Source organism: Oryzias latipes, chromosome 24 (genome assembly GCF_053564925.1).
Source record: "Oryzias latipes strain Hd-rR chromosome 24, Olatipes_Hd-rR_3.1".
NCBI classification, from domain to species: domain Eukaryota; kingdom Metazoa; phylum Chordata; class Actinopteri; order Beloniformes; family Adrianichthyidae; genus Oryzias; species Oryzias latipes.
The window spans coordinates 22,211,404-22,230,058 of record NC_136260.1 but is presented as its reverse complement, the minus strand read 5'-3'; the positions used below and the strand labels follow the sequence as shown (position 1 = coordinate 22,230,058).

The 18,655-nt window shown below is 40.8% G+C and overlaps 1 protein-coding gene and 1 long non-coding RNA gene across 11 annotated transcripts in view; both read left to right on the top strand.

Moving 5' to 3' along the window:
- The window catches only part of klhl29 (kelch like family member 29), a 280,668-nt gene that overhangs the window by 251,350 nt on the left and 10,663 nt on the right, over positions 1 to 18,655 (top strand). For all 9 annotated transcript variants that reach the window (XM_011491437.4, XM_078943199.1, XM_004083387.5 and 6 more), the window contains one exon: positions 13,199 to 13,392. In XM_011491437.4, coding sequence (XP_011489739.1) covers positions 13,199 to 13,392 — 194 coding nt within the window. The remainder of the gene's footprint in view (positions 1 to 13,198; positions 13,393 to 18,655) is intronic.
- LOC101161525 (uncharacterized) lies at positions 8,658 to 12,114 on the top strand. Of its 2 annotated transcripts, none has more exons than XR_013654214.1 (6): positions 8,658 to 8,820; positions 9,586 to 9,811; positions 9,940 to 10,099; positions 10,186 to 10,393; positions 10,491 to 10,647; positions 11,658 to 12,114. It is a non-coding gene; the product is annotated as an uncharacterized LOC101161525 (long non-coding RNA). The 2 variants fall into 2 exon arrangements; XR_002872885.2 differs by having other exon boundaries at positions 8,661 to 8,820; positions 10,313 to 10,393.

Genomic DNA, 18,655 nt, shown 5'->3' with positions numbered 1-18,655 from the left:
CACCAACTGTGACGTAGCTGCTGTAGATGGAAGTCCGTAGTCGTGAAAACATTTCTGCACAATCTCTCCTTTTTTTAACACAACACTTTGATCTACAAGCTTGCAGTTTTTTGTAGAACAAAAAAAGCGTGTTTCCTGCCAATATTCACAGTTTTATTTTTTTTTTGTGATGCTCTTTGAAGTTTTGTCAGCAGAAAGGGAACACCAAAGGAACAAAGTGAAGGTTCTGGTTCCAGAGACCTACAGAGATTTTCAGTTAGTGTAGCTCCTGGTTTCATCAGTGTTTGGATGTGCAGAGCCTTCATGCTTTTGTGACGGGTTTTTTTCAGTCTTTAAATGATATCGTGTCAATGACGGACAGAGAATCCATTGGGAAGTTATTACACATGATGAGGACAGAAAGCAGCTTCATCGTCGTCCTCTGAGTTGCCTCAGGTGCTTCTTTTCCTGATTAGACCGTATCTCATTTGTGTGTTTTGGATCTTCAATCTTTGTAGTGGAAGGCAGAGGCCAGACAGTCAGCTGGAACGTGTTGAATTTAGTATCCGATGCTTCATTCTGCTCCGCAATTAAGGATCACACTGACTCCAAATGCCATTCAGAAAATCTGATCCATTCATTTTCATGATCTGTGACGGAGAATCTATGTTTTCTGGTTAATGTTACAAAGCTGTGGCCTGCGGGGAAAATGTCTCCAAATGGGCCACATTGTCTCCACCCGCTGGTTTCCAGTCACAGTAAAAATAGAAGTGCAGACTGAAGGTGCTTCAGACGGACGCCGATGATGTCTTTGTACCCGGACACATTTTTAGCGTTGGTATTCCCAGCCTGAAAATCGCCAGATTCCCCACACAGCGTGCACTTGACTCCTTAAAGTTCTACTCCAACTATAAGTATTTTTTCTATATTCAAAGCGTTCTCAGTGGTTTTTCAATTATGACCCTGCGATTTTTAGCCCAAAGTATGACATGGTTTCTGCAGAGCGGCAGGAGTTTGGTAGAAATTCACCTCTGTATTGTGGGCGGGAACTGTTGCCGCAGATGTTAGCCTCGGCTAATTTCCCATCAACCCTTTGTCTACGCTCTTTCCCGCTAGCCACCATTAGCGTAGTAAATGATAGCTTCCAGCTGCACAGCTTTGATCCCGATGGCGACTCAGACGAGGAAAACGAAGACGTTCGGCTTTTTTTGTGGATGCATCCGAATTGGAGCAGGGAGACTTTGACCCGCCCACGGCAGTTACTGCGTCACAAACCCGAGTATTTTCAAACCACGGGTTTTCATCTGCTGATCCATCACGATTTGAATAAAGAAAAACTCAGAGACGCCGTTTTGATCTTAAATTCTTCTTAATCTATGTCCTCCATTATGAGAAAAATGCTAAAAACACCACTTTAACCAAACATCATACTGAATGTGACTTTTCCTTGCGTCACAGAAGACATTTGTGGTTGAGAAGGGATTAAACCACGTCAATAAACGTGTCTATGAAGACTATCATTCATCCAGGTTGGTTCCATTGTAGTAGGTTTAGGGGATGTCATCTGGACTTTGATTTAAAGTTAGAAGACGTTTCACCTCTTATCCAAGAGGCTTTGTCAATTCTGAATTGGCTGGTATATATGCGCTCATGGGGGAGGAGTCAGACCTGAAACTGGATGGTATTGTTCAACTGAGACCACCATTCTTATTAAGAGAAGGATAAACCTTCTCTTAATAAGAATGGTGGTCTCATGTTTATTCTTCCATCCATCTACGGCAGTGTTTTGAAACCTAAACAAACCAAACCAGTTCCACCTAGGTTGTTAACAGCTGAAAGAGATGACCAGTTGGGGAGGGAGTCACTGGCTCCCCAACCCCCAGCTGAGATCAAAGGACTCTAAACGACCCGAAACCATGGAGGCTAAGTTGGACAATACCATCCAGTTTCAGGTCTGACTCCCCCACGAGCGCATATATACCAGCTCTTCGACCAGCTAATTCAGAATTGACAAAGCCTCTTGGATAAAAGGTGAAACATCTTCTAACTTTAAATCCAAGTCAAAATGACAACCCCTAAACCTACTACCACGTCAATAAACCTTTAAGTAACACGCCACAATGTATACTAGGTAACTGTGGCGAGGATAAAAATAGTTAGATTACTCTGTTCCTTCTTTTTATAAAGCATATTTATTTAATTGATGCTCAGTCAAACTCAAGTTTTTATGGAGGAGACCCAAAAAAGTCTCACAATCCAGGTGTACCGAGTTCCAGTTGATGATCGACAGATTAAGTGCTGCTCCCATCATGCCTTGTGTCTACCGTTTGGTCTGTGATCTTCAAGTGCTCGGGTATCGATTTATCAATATGTTCCAGAAATCTGAAGCCTGCTTTGATTAGAGGGGTCAAATGGTAAAAGGACGACCCAAAGTCCAAACGTCATCATCGATGAAGGGAACTCTGCCGTTGCAGGAAACTCAAAGATTACATGCATTTAAATAGCAGTTCTTTGTTTTGGTTTTTCTTTTTCTTGGCTGTGTTTTTTGGTTTGTGAGCTGAAAATGGATCCAATTCCTGATTAGTATTATGCAGATGAGCCAGACAGGTGCAGAAACGGCAAATCCTATCTGCTGTCAACATAAACAAGCGTGGCAGGTGCAACTGCGTCCCTGCCGCAGCAACAGGCCAACTGCACCTGCAGTTTTCAAACATTATGGCTCTTATCCAGTTTGGTCACGGAAGAACAAAGGCCGGAGAGATGTTAGTTGGCGCTCTCATCCACACGCCATTGCCCTGCGTGGGTTTCCGTCCACCTGTCTGATTGGGAATTATAATTCTGAATTGTCCACGAGTCGGTCGCAGCCCCCGCTGAAAGAGTTAATGGGATTTTTTATCAGTTTTGCATATTTAGACAAACTCAAGTGGGGAGTTTGGCCGTTTCCCTTTGATTCACAACTTCTTGTTGTCGCTCCATCTTTGTGGGTTTTTTGGACGTCCCACTCAGCATCCAAGCTCCCAATCCTGCGTTGTTTGTTCTGCTCTAATCCCTCAGCTGCATTTCAGGGATGATTGTAGCTGCTGTGATGAAAGGAGCCCCGTCAGGAGCGGCAGACAATTACATCGCCTTAAACGCTGATGGCTCTTTAGGTCCTTGGACCTAGACGATGGAAAGAAACTTTGTGTTTTTGTATTTACCTTCCTCCATCCTTTCCTCCTCCAATCAAATTGCACACTCAGTCTTCATAGTGCCAGTCTCAATGTCACAGTTCATCTGCAGTGCTTGATGGTGAATCAGTCGTGTAATGAATTCAATCAGCCCGCTGACCTCGGCGACGGTCTGAGCCATCGAGTATCTCCTGACCCGCACGTGTCCCTCTTTATCGAAACTCCCAACCGGCTTTCATGAAAGCCGTGTGTTTACATAAATGACCTGTTAAAACCCGTTTTCCAAAATACGCTGGGAGTTTCTCCCAACCACGCAATGTTCAGGTATCTGTGCGCGCCTTCTCTGGTTTTCAAAAAGGTCACGCAGATACGCGGCAGAATCGAAAAAGATCAAAAAACGGAAGTGGAGCAGAGCTATTGTCAAGCATCTGTTCGTCTTGCGTTTTTAAAGTTCATTTTTCCTGTTTAGCTGGATTAAAGGTGCATTAGATATGACTCTACACCCTCTCCCCCTCTTTAGTATGCACAGATCTGTGGGTATGCAAATGAGGCCTGGGTAAAACTCCACCGCCGCCCTGCTGCAGCTGCTCCCACTCCACTCTCCAGCTCACATTATCAAACAGCTAATAATGTGTTGCTAATGTTAGAAAAAGCATGTTCCTGCTCTGACAGGTTCAGTGGATTTGGTTCTGCGAGCTTAAGCATGGTGCCCTGCTTTCATTAAAGACCCACTCCCATGAAAATGGAGTTTAATATGTTCTTGTGGCTTTTTTTTCTAACAGTGGATGACATATATTATGAAAATTAGGCTCAAAATTGTATTTCTGAGTATTTCGTTATTCAAGTCGTGAATCAGGAGCAGATTTTTAAAAAAAAGCCGTTTAAAAAACATCGTATTTGTGACGTAGAAAATACGCTGGGGGGGCCACAAGCTCCCTGCTCCGCTCCATTCTGATGCATCCATGTTTCCGCACTACAAGGCAAACTTAAGAGCCTATATTTTTTTTCAAAAACAAAGTTTTGCCTCATATGTGGATTTATCCTGGTTGTTTACTTGTGCCAAAGTGATTTGAGAGGTGCACGGCGCTCTGTCAGAATGTCAGTATGTCTTTTTTGATGAGTTGTTAAAAGGGTTGGGTGCTTTGTTAGGTTCACCGGGCGTGTGACGCACATTCAAAAAAGTGTTGATCGCAGGTTATTGTCCCGTGTTCACACAGGTCTGTCGCTAATCAATGCTAGAGCATTTACTGACAGAAACTCTCGCTCCAGGCTTTTGTCTTTCACAGCTCTTTTCCGATTCTTCGAATCACTTGGTGTCGTCTAATTCTAGCCGGACACAAACCGCAATTGGTAATTCCTCCTCCATGATTAATTTTCAAACGATTGGAACGTCGGCTGAAGCGTCCAAGCGATCACTTTTCATTGGAAGTGGTGGCTTGGACGCATGTTGCCAAGGGTGATGTAAGCGTATAGCATTATTGTAAATACGCTAACACAGCTAAAGTGGAGTGGTGGCAGACGGTGTTTTTATTTTATTTTTTTAACTTGTCGCAAACAAGGTTGAGAGTTGCAGGAGATACACGCTTCTCACGTGGCTAAAATGTTGTGTGGTAACCCTTGTGCTATCTTAGGCACTTTAACAGTGGGAGTTGGGTCATCTAGACCCACTAGACAATGCGCTGAACCTTTTTTCTTCAATGATTTGTGATCTTCACTGGTGTCCATGGATTACATGAAATCTTTCCACCTTTATCCACCTTTGTCATGGTAGGGAGAACACGTCAATGCAAGGATCGGGTCATCTGGACCCCATAGGATAGCACAAGGGATAAAAAACAATGTTCTGGGTTTCTATGAACACTTTTAATAAAGTGTGAGTGACTGATGGACTTATCTCTGACTCTTTTTGTCTCACTAAACTCACCTTATAGTTCCGTGTGCCTTATAGATGACATAGGTTCAAAAACAGATCATTCATTGACCCAACGGTCAATCGGTATCGATGACTGGATCCGTGTACGTCTTTGTCTTCCTCGTCCGAGCTGGCATCTGGCTTCAAACTGTACGGCTGGATAGCTCCAATATTGCTCGCCATTTTTTGGTGCACCGCTAATGTTAGATTGGGGGGCTGTAAGATAGCGGTAGAGTATGTAAACGGAGAGCTCTGATCTACCTTGAGGTGAATTTCCAAGGAACTGCTGCCGCTCTGCAGAAACTATGTCCTAGAAATTTAATTTTGTGTAAAAGCAGAATAATTCTAATTAAAAGGCCACTTGGAGCGCTTTGAAAATAATTAAAAAGATGATAGGATTAGGCCTTTGTTCCACTCACACTGATAAACTGGCAGAATTCAGGGCTCTGTTCATAAGATCGAAGCGAGCTCGGTTTTTGTCTCTTTGAAGAAAGGCGGGTTTCTTTGCCAAAACCTGCTGTCGGCATCTGGTTTTGTCAATCAGCATCACTCAGCGGGGTCTGATCCCTAAATCTAGGAACCTTCCCCACAATGGAGTCCGAGGGTTAATTACATCTGCGCTGGTCCCTCCGCCTCAGCAGGGCCCGGCTACTCAATCTACCGGCGCTTTGTGTGCATCTTTAAACAGCGCTAATTGGAACTCCTGAGTATTTGCATTCCAGCTCCTCCACAGCGGCTCCGGTGTCGCCTCCTCCTCCTCCTCTTCCTCTTCTTCTTTGGGCTGACAGGTGATTTAAAGCTATTGCCTCTGGGTTGGTTGCCAAGGATTTATCAGGCCCCCTCAAGAGAACATTCCCAAGGGCTAATTCGCCCATCTCTTTTACACACTTTATCTTACAGCCTGTTATATGAAGGAGAATGCAGCGAGGTGCCAGGAGTCATTTAAATTCACCTTGACTTCGCAATAAATGCGGACTCCTGTTTTGGGTGAGCAGAAAAAAGCAGAAAAAACACCTGTGTCCTAATGAAGGTGGTTGATCCCGGTGGAGAATTTTGATTTAGAAACAGCTTCTACCTGCGAGTCTTCTACCCCCCTCCCCCTCTTCAGGTGTTTTAAGTGTTAGCTTTGTTTTACCCAGGATGCCCTCGACACATTTTCACAAAAAGGTGTTTTCCTTTCACAACAAAGACACATCCTTGATTAAGGAGGATTGCTTTGGTGTCACTGGATGTGTGTGTTTTTAATCACGGATCTTGGATCATTTGTGTGGTTTTTTTTGTGTTTTTTAATGAGGCTGGCTCCAGCTGGAGAGCTGTCGGTGGGGCCGCTTTGATCAGCGGCCCGCGGACGCTGGATTACGCCGATAACCCGCTGCGCTAATGGAACCCCGAGTCAAGCAGCACTCGAGACAACACGTTTTTTTTTTTTTAAAGCATGCACCATCCAGACCAAACACCAGAACATAAATGAGCACAGGCACAGTTACCCCAGACAAGGGCACAGGCCTGTAAGTAGGTGTCAGCCCTTTGTGTCAGGCCTTTCATCTCAGCTTTGAGCTTTAGGCTCGGCGTTGAAGTCTTTGCCAAAGAGGACTCAGTGAAAAAGGTCCAAAAGCTCAGCACTGACACGCAGCCCAACTCAAGAGACTAATGGCTCGTAGCTCCAACATATGTTGTTTTGTGTAATTGCTTTAATTGCTGTCATTCTACATAATGGTTGAGCTTTTTCATCTTCTCTGGTGGTGGAGGCATTCTACTAATTATATCTGTCAGCCTAAATGAGTGTTTTGCCTTGAATTCTGAACTTTTCAGATCGCCGTGTTCTACATTTCTGGAGTATATAAGTCGCAGCGGAGTATAAGTCACAGGAGACGAAAAATAAGAGTAAAAAAAAAGACAAAAACATTCAGTATATAAGTCGCACTGGAGTATAAGTTGCAGGAGTCAAAAAAGGCATTATAAAGAAGAAAAAAACATAAATATGTCGCCTTGGAGTATAAGTCGCACTTTTAGAAGAAGAGTGCAACAATACGCCAGGCAGTATTCTGCCTTCATACCGAACACAATTCAAGTTTTTTATGCTCTGTCTTTTTTAACGTGCATCTAATTTGATGCTCAACGTTTATCCAAAAATGTGTTACACTGGACGTTCCCATCGCATGTGGAGAAGCTACCGTAAAGTTTTTAACTCTCACCTCTACATTGAAAGCATTTCGTGTTTTTCTCATTTACAATGAAGATACGGATGATGTTGAGAGATCAGGTTTATTTATTTTGAAGAGCTCTACAAAAGCATCAGTAAATAATTCTCCATGTTTGGGTTCATGAGATCATTTTTAGTTTTTTGTTGTTGTTTTTTTACGGCAATCGTTAACATCTATTGTAGATGAGTGACGGCGCTTCCGTCTCTGTGACCCAGTTTGATGACTGGCTGCCCATAGCAAAGCAAAACTGAAGATGAGATCTCGTTTCTGTCACATTTACGTCTCCTAGACATAAATGAGAACTGTTTGAGACTAAACTGCTTTTCTCATTATTCTCAAACATTTCTCCTGAGAAATAAGTCTCACAGTGAGCACTGTTTGAGATCTCAAAATTCTCTCACAACTGTCTCTTCTCCAGATCTCAATTGAGAGAAAAATGAGCCATATTATGTTGCGCTCAAGTATGTCTCAATTTGATATCCTTACTTCAAATTCCTATCTCAGTTATGTCTCAGTGAAAGACATCAATGGTTCTGTCTCTCGTTGCTCAATAATTTAGATCTTGTTTTAGCCTTTTTTTTATTGTCTCAGCAAAAAGAAAAATTAGAGTAGTACAAGCCCTAAAATGAGTCTCATGATGACACCATTACAGTTCATCTCTAGAAAATAATATATTTTATTTTATTTATGTTCAACTTAAAAAAGTTGTTTATTGCTTACATATTTATATAACTTAATTACAATTTCAAGAAAAAAAAGTTAAATCATTAAGACGGTCATGTCCTCAAAAGACATATTTTTGAAACTTTTTAAAAAACATGAAATTTCAAGACAACGTTGCAGTGTCGATTTAATAAACTTTTTTTTTGACTGCTTAGATAAACATAAATGAACAAGAATGTATGTTGGGTTAATGATGCTAGGTTTAGTTAAACACAAACACACGCATGCACTGGCACACATGCATACACGCACAAGTGCATATACGCACACTTATATGTTGGTGGGTATAAAACATTTAACACATTGATGTCTGAACTAAATAAAGGACATTTGGGATCATATTTGGATCACCTTAAAGTGAACAAAAAATAGATTTTACATTTGAAACAAACAAATAAAATACACAAATAAAAATAATCAAATTAATAAATCAACTTTAGGGCGGTACAGATTTATGGGGTTCAGTTTGAGTTAATTTATCTTTGTCTTTAAAAATCACCCTTCATGCAGCCTTACAAGCTGAAAGTTTTCTTGATTTTAGTCTGCATCATATTGAACAAACAGAAGCCTGGAGGAACCCGATTTGAATTTTAAACTGTATCACAGCCTCACTTGACACAGATTTCTGATTGGCTGATCACGGTGGGAGGGAAAACTCTGTGGTTGACGTCACCAACGGGCCGGAATCTGCAAGCGGGAGAAGTGCAGAGAACGAGAGACTTTTGACGACCGTTTGTCGTATTTTTTCTGCGTTTTAACAATCCGTGTGATGAATCTCCAACATTTTTTTTGCTTGTCTGGAAAAGATTCAAGTAAAATCTTTGAAGTTTGCACGGTAAGTTTGCGATTTCTTCCCTCCAACTCTGAACTCAGTTGAATGCTAAAGCTGTTTTAAGCTAGCTCCGCCAGTAATGCAGACGTCTGGGCTACTCGCGGTGGCTTTGGCTGTATAAGTAATTATTACTTTTTACAAAGGTTTACTTGTGCTTTTTGTAATAAAAAATAGAGACATTGAAGAGTTATTTGCAGTGCAGAGTTTACAGAATGAGACTCGATATTTTTCCAAACGCGTGAGTGCTAAGTAACTGTTGGAAGACATTTTGCTCTTCAGTTAAGGGTCTGCAGGGTTCATCCCATTCACAGTGTGACGACACCACAGTCCATTATTCCAAACTTCAAAATGTGCAGTTTCACTGTATGTTCAATTTTTACGCTGTAAAAAGCTTTTATCTTGTTTAAAAGATCATCTTGCAGACGTTTGGCCTGGCATGCCATCTTTTGAAACTGGTTATGGACATGTGTTTAAAGTAAAGTCATCATTAACTGCTCACATGTCTAGAAAGCATAATCTGAAAATGTAAGTATGCAAATTAGGGAAGTTAGGTTAAGTTAGGTTAGTTAGATTAGGGATGTTCTCAGCCCTCTGTCAGTGGTGAAGATGTTTAGAGAGCACAGATGTAGCTAAGCCAACAAATGTCAACACTGATATGTACGAGGATTTTAGTGAATCATAAATCATATTTAAAAACCTTTCCAGATCTTACTTTGTGCTGTATAAAATGTGTGTACATGATGTTTTTTTTCCCCTCTCTGATTCAAGGTGATCTAAATACACGTGAAAATGAGTGAATCAGAACCCATGTTCCTCCACACTGCCATTATGGAGGTCCTACCAGAGCCACAAAAGACATCCTGGAAGAACACTTGCAGTCCATTGGAATAAATGGAGTTGTATGAGGATCTACGATTCATAGAAGAGGCTGACTTGCTGCCAGCTTTGAGACCTCTTCAAGCCCGGAAACGTCTTGCTCTTTGGAAATTGAAATGTGAGTCTCAAACATTACAAATGAGTTTTTGTAATGCACAGAAGTGGATATGAATATGAATGGGTAACACACTGACAGTACAGTGTAAACTTAATACACTTATACTGTTTGTTTGTTTTTTGTTGCAGACCAAACGCCAGAGAACAGCACATCATCATCTGTTGAGACCTCACCAACACAATCATCATCACTTTTGTTATAGTCACCGAGGAGTTCGTCATCCACATCTTCCAGAAGCCGAGGACTGTACATACATTGACTGGGAGGACAGCTTTGAAATTCCATGGAGTAAGTTTTCTGAGGAATTTGTGCAGTCTTTGGAAAGAGACCTGGCCCAAGACTAAGGAAAGAAATGGTTTGCACTCTTGTTGCAGAAATGATGAAAGCAAGACGTTTTTCCAAACTCTAAAAGGCTGCAGATGATGTGGGGAGAGCAGAGTGGCTGCTCAGAAGAGATGAGATGTTAAAGAGATGCTCTTTCTTCTGCTCTGCTACTTTGAGGAGGATGCCATGTTCTTGTAGAAGATGCAGACGAGGTCCAGCTGCAGCAGGTGCCGTTGACTCCAACTGTTATTGTATGTGGTAAGTAAAGTTTCCAGTGTTAAATTATTCTAAAGGTTTTGTCTTTGTACACTGTACATGAGTGACATGTTTACTTTATCCATTGTTCTGTCTTTAGGACAGTCTTGCTTTTCCCCAAGGAGGTTCATGCTGAGTTGGGACCGCTCCATCGTACACAACAACATTGCAGCACTGTGACTGATGTTCAGAAGCTACTTCTGCTTTAACCGTCATTATCCAACTGAGCTGGCTTCAACCCTGGAGTTTCTGCAAAGGTACATATTCATGAGTGCTGTCATGCGATTCATTTTTGGGTGTGTTAGTTAATCATGACCTGCAGTTAATTATTCTTATTAATCTTGTATTAATCTAACTCAGGGCTGCTCATCCCTGGTCCTTGAGATCTACCAGCCTGCCTGATTTCCAGCTGATTACCTGGACCAGGTGTGTTCATTCAGTCAGAATGTGGAGACATCTGGTTGAGCTGATCAACAGCTAGCAGGGCTTGGGGATCTGGAAAACAGTCAGGGTGATGGATCCCAAGGACCAGGAATGAGCAGCCCTGGCTAACCTAAAATTTAGCTTTGAAAATCCTTATTTTGGGGTAATTTGATTTAAATAGTAAGATTGTGTCACATTAAAAGAAATAAAATACAATTTAAAGGGTGGCTTTATGAAGTTTTCCAAGTATAACAGACTTTTTTCCAATCTTTACTTTTGTACCACTAAGGGATAATTCTTCAGTCTCAAACAGAACAAAGACCTAAGCCAAAGTGCTCTAATTTAAAACACTAATGGAAATATTCTGAACAATCCAAAAAATATTGACCACAAAATTCTTAATGATACCATAATATATATTCGTTGAAATATCTTATTCCACAGTTTGCTGTCTGACACGATCAGCCCTCAGCGTCCCAATTAAGACATGGTTATTATTTTTCCCTTGTTAAGAGCCAACCATGCAAAATGTGACTTGATCATTTCTTAAATGTTTGATCTGGACTGTATCATAAAAAATGAAATGAAACAGATTTGAACCTTATTTGTTAAATATTTAATGCCCATAGAATGCTGCATTTCAATTCTTTTAACTGAAACAGATGTCCTCTCAGGCGACGTGTGGCTGCTTTTAGGGATGACAGAAACGTAATCTTGTGGTAGCATTATGCAGCTGCTTTTATAAAACTACAGTTTGCTTCTAGCTTGAAGTGTTATCTTTGTTTGTTATGTGTGGTCTATTATCAATTTACTCATGCCAGATTTTAATGTTCTTGTCTTACAGCTTATGTCCTGAGATGTGCCACTCTACCTGGTTGGGAACAAATTGAAGAGGCCAAGCTCAAGAAAGCCGTTGTCAACAAATGTAGGGCAGAGCAGGTTCTAAGACCACTGCTATGATCGGACTGGTTTCTCTTCCATCTTTTTTCTTATTTTTTATCTTAATCTGGTTCTCAAATTGGTCCATGGATTTGGTAGGCTGCAAGTTTAGGAGAATGTTTTTATCAGGTACTTTTTTATGTGGTTACATAATCTTGTTTTTTTCCTTGTACCTCAGCAGTGATGTCAGTGTGTTTGTTGTTTAAAATATGGAAGTTTTCTTTACCATCATGTCAGCCACATTGAGTACGCCACAGTTCATGTACTTAATGCATTTAATATTTTAAAAAGTGTTTAATACTGCTACCACAATTCAAATGCTGTACTGATGATGGTGCTGCCCAAATAAAGTGTAAAGCATTTCCATTTCTAGTATTGTTTTTACTGTTACTGTATATCAGTGGTCTCCCATCCTGGTCCTTGAAGGTCACTGTTATGGATGTTTTAGCTGTTTTCCTGCTCCAACAGATCTGCTGCAGTGGTTGAATTGCCTCCTCAAGTTCTGCAGGAGGTGGTTAATCACCTGTTGATTCACATCTGGGGAGCAAAGAAACATCTAAACCCTACTGGATGGTGGCCCTGAGGACCAGGATTGGCTACCACTGCTATAAAAATAACTTCTCTTTTCTTTCTCAAATACATCTCAAATATCATTCTCATTAACGGCTTTGGTAAGACATTTAAGAGAAATGATTAAGACATGAAAGAGACATCAGACAGACAATGATGAGATCTCTTTTAGGACTCATTCTTCTCAGATTTGTCTCATGAACGTCTTAGGTTCGTCTCTCCCACTTCTTAATTATTGCTCTAACAGTTGTCTCAACTCAACCTCATTTGTCTCAGTGATGTCTTTTCTCATTATAGCTTAACTCTTGCTCCTAAGGGACCCTTAGGAGCAAGAGTTAAGAAGCAAATGATCACAGAATGATACGAATATGAGACGCTCAAACTGATCTCAAGAGACGAGATCAAGCAACATATGAGCAACAGATTTTTCCTATGGGTGTCCTGCATTAGTCTGAGGAGGAAAAACTAAAAACAAAAAATAATAATAACGTCCTGATAGAAATAAGAAAAATATCATAAAGTTCAGGAGAACGATCAGACTCCTTTACGTTTGTTTCTTCTCTCTTCTTCTTCTGCGTTGCTGTTAGTACTAAATACACACACCTACAGCGCCCTCTAGCGGTTTTCAGCAGGAAATAACCACTGTTGTTGGTACGAAAATACAGAATATTTGAACCAATATTACTATTTTTAAATCACATATAAGTCATTCCTGAGTATAAGTCGCCCCTCTGGCCAAACTATGCAAAACATGTGACTTATACTCCGAAAAACAAAGTTAGTCCTTCTGGCTGTAATTCATCATGGACCTGGTTAGTAAAGACAAGGGTTGTTGCTTTATTTGTATTCTGAGTCCTCTGTGGTTTTGTGGTGCAGGTACGACACTATCACAAACACCTGGGAGACGGTGTCTCCTCTCCCAAAGCCGGTCCACTCTGCAGCAGCCACGGTGTGCGGAGGGAAGATCTTCGTGTTCGGGGGAGTGAATGAGGCAGGCCGCTCGGCGGGGGTCCTCCAGTCCTACGAACCTCAGCGCAACAGCTGGAGCTTCATCGAGTCACCCATGATAGGTGAGAAAAGCCAGCCATCACAACAGATCAACTCTCCTTTTTCACAGTTTTTGATTCTTTATATATTCACCAAAGCTGAAACATGAGTCTGCAACCTAAGGCCCTGGAGCCACATGTGACCCTTTGACTCCTCTATTGTGGTTCTCTAGTTCAGAAAAAATAAAACTTTTTTAATTTTGAAAGGTATTTTCGGACTAAACGGTGCGTTGAGCAAAACAAAACAGTCGGAAAAGTCAACCTTTATGCAACTCTTTGAGGTACAGTACACATCACTCCACCAGGATGCTGACTACAGTACCCATAATGCCCCAGCAATCCATCATCGTGGTTTACAACAACTCAAACATTTAGACAGATTTTTGAGCGTCGTTTACCACAGAGGTCAATAATCACAACCAGAATTCATGCTTAACCCTTGTGCTATCCTAGACACTTTAACGTTGGAAGTTGGGTCATCTAGACCCACTAGACAGTGCTCTTAACCTTTTTTCTTCAATGATTTGTGATCTTCACTGGTGTCCATGGATTACATGAAATCTTTCCACCTTTATCCACCTTTGTCATGGTAGGGAGAACACGTCAATGTAAGGGGGGGGTCATCTAAGATAGCACAAGGGTTAAGGTGGACCGGATGATAAGGCGGTCTGTCTAGTTTTACGTAATGGTCCAAAAAATAGAGTAAGGGTCACTTAATTAGCTCTGATTTAATTTTAGTCAGTTGGATTTATACATTTCTGGCTGAGATGCAGCACAAACTGTGAAAGTAACTGGATTATTGTTATTTTTTTAAGGAACCAGACGTTGAATAAAACCAAAAAAAAAAATTTCCTAAAAGAGTTTGGAGATGTCGCCGACCCCCTGTGTTCTTTTTAATAAAATCCTGGGGGCATCATTATACTGTATGTCACCTGCAGCCTCTGCATCAAGCACGCAGGATGCCTTTTATTTTGAAAGGAACTCATATTAACCTATCTACAGCTATAAACTATTTTAGATTCTAAAAGCGGTTATTTTCTCTTTAAGTTTCTGTTTTATTTTTACTAAAAAAGATAGAAACACGTCCTGTATATTTATCCTAATAATAGCAATAGCATAAATACAAAGCAGTATTTTATTTTCCTTGGGTTCAGTGGGAAATCAACCCAAATGGCTCCTTAAATGCTGGAGGTTGCAGACCCCTGTGTTGGTGGATTTGACATTAGGCCTAATTCGCTCTCTAGATGCAGACGAACAGCTTATTTTACATTTATGCTCCTTTTTCCTCCTCCCTCCATCATTTCCTTCATGCTCCTCTCTGTTTTTCTCATGATTTCTCCTCTTCCAGCGTTATTGCTCTCTCCAAAATAATGAAAAGACCATTTTACCGACATGATTGCCAAGCCAGACCCCTGCTCCGGACTTGTTATTGTCCAAACCTGGAGCCGTTTCCCACTTTGAGTCATCAGAGACCTGTGAAAGATAGAAAAGCTTTAAAGGAACTGGATGAGTTAAAAACTCTGTCAGATGGCTTTTTTTTCCGAGCGTGCATCACAACGCTTGGAGTTTTTATTTTATTTTACAGTTCAGTGTCAGGGAAAGTGCCATGCACTGTTGATTTTTATTGATTTGCACAAATTTCGTGAGCTTTTTTATTTTTGTTTTTTGCTTTTTACATTCAGACCACGACTGATCGCTTATCCTGCCAAATTCCAACAAGAGTTTGATAGTTTGGGAGCATTTTACATTTTACAAAGACTCCATCATGACTTCTTTTTGTTTTTTATTTTTTTTTAGAAAACTGTAGATGAAGACTTGTTCTCCTGGCAATATTAAAAAAAAAACTATAAACCTTTTCAAATTACAGCCCATCTGTTTAAAGTTCAACCAAAAAGTCTCCAGTTTATGAGGAATAAAAGTGCTGCAGTTTAAAGAAAATTCAAGTTTACATCAATTTCCCCCAAAATGTTAAGTCTATAATTCTAAAGTTGGAGTGACATTTACCTAATAAAGTAAATGACTCATATTATGATGAATGACTTAACTTACTCTGACAAAAGCTGTAGTAGTATAAAAAAAAACATTTTTGATAAATTCTATGAATCTAAATTAAGAGAATCATTTTCTCTTATATCTGGCGTTTCTGATGCTTGTTTCCCAGCCGTTAAATCAGTTCACATCCTGAATCTTTGACTCGTTTTGTTCATTTTAACCGTATTTCTTTAGGGACAGTTTCTAAACTGTTCAAGTCCTGCATCTTTGTGTAATTTCAACCACTTTGACTTTTCTGATGATCACCTCTTCCGTTCTAATGATGGCAACAGTTTTGAAAAACAGGCCCATATGATCATCTCTCCACCACCATGCCTGTATGATGTATTTGTGCAGGTGTTATTTTTTCTGTTTCTACAAATTCATGCTTCATATCTTGACTTCTATGCTGATGTCTGATGTTTCTAAAGGAAAGTTGTCTTAGGTTTTGTCTAGATGCCAGATAGATGCAGATAAAATGGAGTATTTTGATTTACTTGAGTGTGATAAATTTGAATTTTTCCTAAAAAGAAGCTGTGGTGAACTTTTTATGTTAACTTATGACTTAGGATTGGGAGTTTTAAGACCCACTCTGATGGATGAAAATTGTGTTTTTCCACAATTTTAAATTACATTTAAAATTCAATTTCTGAGTATTTCTTTCTAAAAAGGCCATACAATTTTACATTTTTGACGTAAAAAAATATCCACATGCTCCCAGTTCTGCCTTATTCTGATTGTTACGACCCCGGGGTGTGGGAGGGAAAAGGGAATCAGCAATACAACAAATCCGTATTAACTGATTTATTCGGAGCAATAAGCTACAACTGGTTTTGTCACACAGATATCCTCCCACATGGGATCACAACGTGATGTAGACACTGTTAACAATAATCAAAGAACATATGCCCGTAAAAAGAAGCATTTAAACATGGCGATGATAAGTAGAAATCATTCTAATGTGCCAAGAACCGAAACGAAACACAAATAAGTGCACAGAACACAAATGGCGAGCTGAAGAGTCAGCCGCCCTGGTGCTTGGGCCACGTCAGCTTATGTGTCCGTGCCTCCAGCGCAGAGGGGCGGGGCCGACGCTGTAGATGGAGTGACAGGCCAACCAGGACGACGAGGCAATGACGTCCAACCTAGAAGAAAGGAGATGGGCCGATCGCCTCCCAGATACCACTGCGTTCAATTAACATAACTAATAATCCAAAGCAAGAAGAAAGCTCATCCACCCCCGAAAGACTCTGCACGTAACACTGATGCATCCACTGGCACGCAAATAGATCCACGAACGTCTTTGTTTCCCTGGTCTAAACTGGTATCTGGGTCTAAAGGGTGATGGGAAAATAGCTGCTTGATGTGAACAATCCCGCCCACAATTTAATGGCAAATTTCGAATGAGCTACTGCCGCTCTGCAGAAACTATGTCCTAAAATATGACCTATTTCTTTTATTTTGGCTAAAAAGGATCAAAAGATGGTCAAATTGTGTCTTTAATGGTAAAAAAAAATAACTTTCTAGAACATTTAAAGATTGTTTTTAACTATTTGAAATTAGATATTAGTTTGAATATTGAATATTATAACTAATAGGGACGACTTTCGATTTAAGAGCCCTCTGGAAAGTTTTCACCCACTTTTCCCTCTACGAAGAGACTTCAACCTTCACTCCAAAACTTTATTGTCTGTGAGACAAAAGAATGATTATGTAACATCAACGTTTAGGTGAGAAACGTCATTATGAAGCTGGCAGAACAGAAACGCACATAAATACATACAGAACTACAGCAGAGCTCCTATTAGCCTAGAGGCAACGCACACAGAGCATGAATATGGAAAAAGGCAAGTGTGGCAGCAGCTGCAGACAGACAGACAGACAGACAGACAGACAGACAGACAGACAGACAGACAGACAGCTGGATCTCTTCAGGTGACACTGACAGCCAGCGAACTCACGGATAATGGACAGGTTCTGTGGTTCCTGTGAAACCAGGCCAGCGACATGAACCTGACTGAAATATTACCGACGTCAAAAACAGTTGCTTCATCCGGTCAATTAAGATCCACGGCGTCTTTGGTTTATCCGCCTGCGTGGATCCAGAGCGCGCACGCCGCCGCCGCTAAGCTACTTATGGAGTCTAAATGCTTCATTCTTAACAGGTCAGCTCCCTCAAATTACTAAAATGCCAAGGTTTTAAGATATCAGTCTCTGAAATTCTGCTTCCAACTCAACCCAGCGGAGGTGAAGTGAGTCTGTTTGTGGCGCTTTCTCCACAGAAAGATGACATTTAAAAAATTCAGGACGCATCAAGGCCTTCAGAAGGTCATTGGAGCCCCGGTTTATAGAAAAAGGCGCCTTTTTGCTCGCCCTTGATAAAATGGAGTTGAAAATGCTGCGGTAGATTTGCTGAGTGATTCAAATCTCCTCTTTGATATGGGTTTGGTTTTCAAGAACTCCACTTCTGCAAACGAACGTCTTTTCGAGCCGCATTTCTCAATCTAGTAGAAATTATGTGAAGACTTTATTGATCACGGTCTAAACGTATTTCACACTCGTGTTTTTTTATTAAATATTCAAGCAAAGTCCTTCATGTGATTTTATGTCTTACTAAACCTTGGCCTTTGGAAAACTTTCAGGACTCTCGTATAAAATTTGTAGTGATGGTTCAAATGTTAAATAACCACAACCTGGCGTTCCAAACAGGAAGTGGCTCCAGGAAGCCAACATCCCATAGACTTCTATAGAGAAATAAACAGCTGTTACTCAGTCACGTGTGGTTAGAAGAACCATACCTTTTCTTTAACATCTTCTTGATCATCCTCTTTTTATTCATGATATTTTTTCCTGTAGTTCAAGTTATCAGGTTATAAACTGACCAATCAGATGCTTCAATAAAAGTAGGTGGGGCCTGCTGGCCCCCAGTTCTAACATTCAAAATGTTTGATTGACAGATTCTCCTAAGCCCTCTTTCAACCGGTACAAGTGCGGACTTACAACAAGCCCACCCCTGATTGGTGAGACTTGTTGCCATAGAAACTCCAACTGACTATCACTGCTTACAGATGTTGTCTGGCTCCAACATGGCGGCGTCTGTATCGTGAAAAAATGGCGAGTGAGAAGAAGGAAACCGTTTTCGGTGGTTGACGTCACACTCACTCGATCCAGTTCTGAGATAGTCAATGATTCATCCCAGACTAGATATCCGGGTTAACTCATGTCGGCAGTGGAGATGCGAATGTTGAAAAAGAGC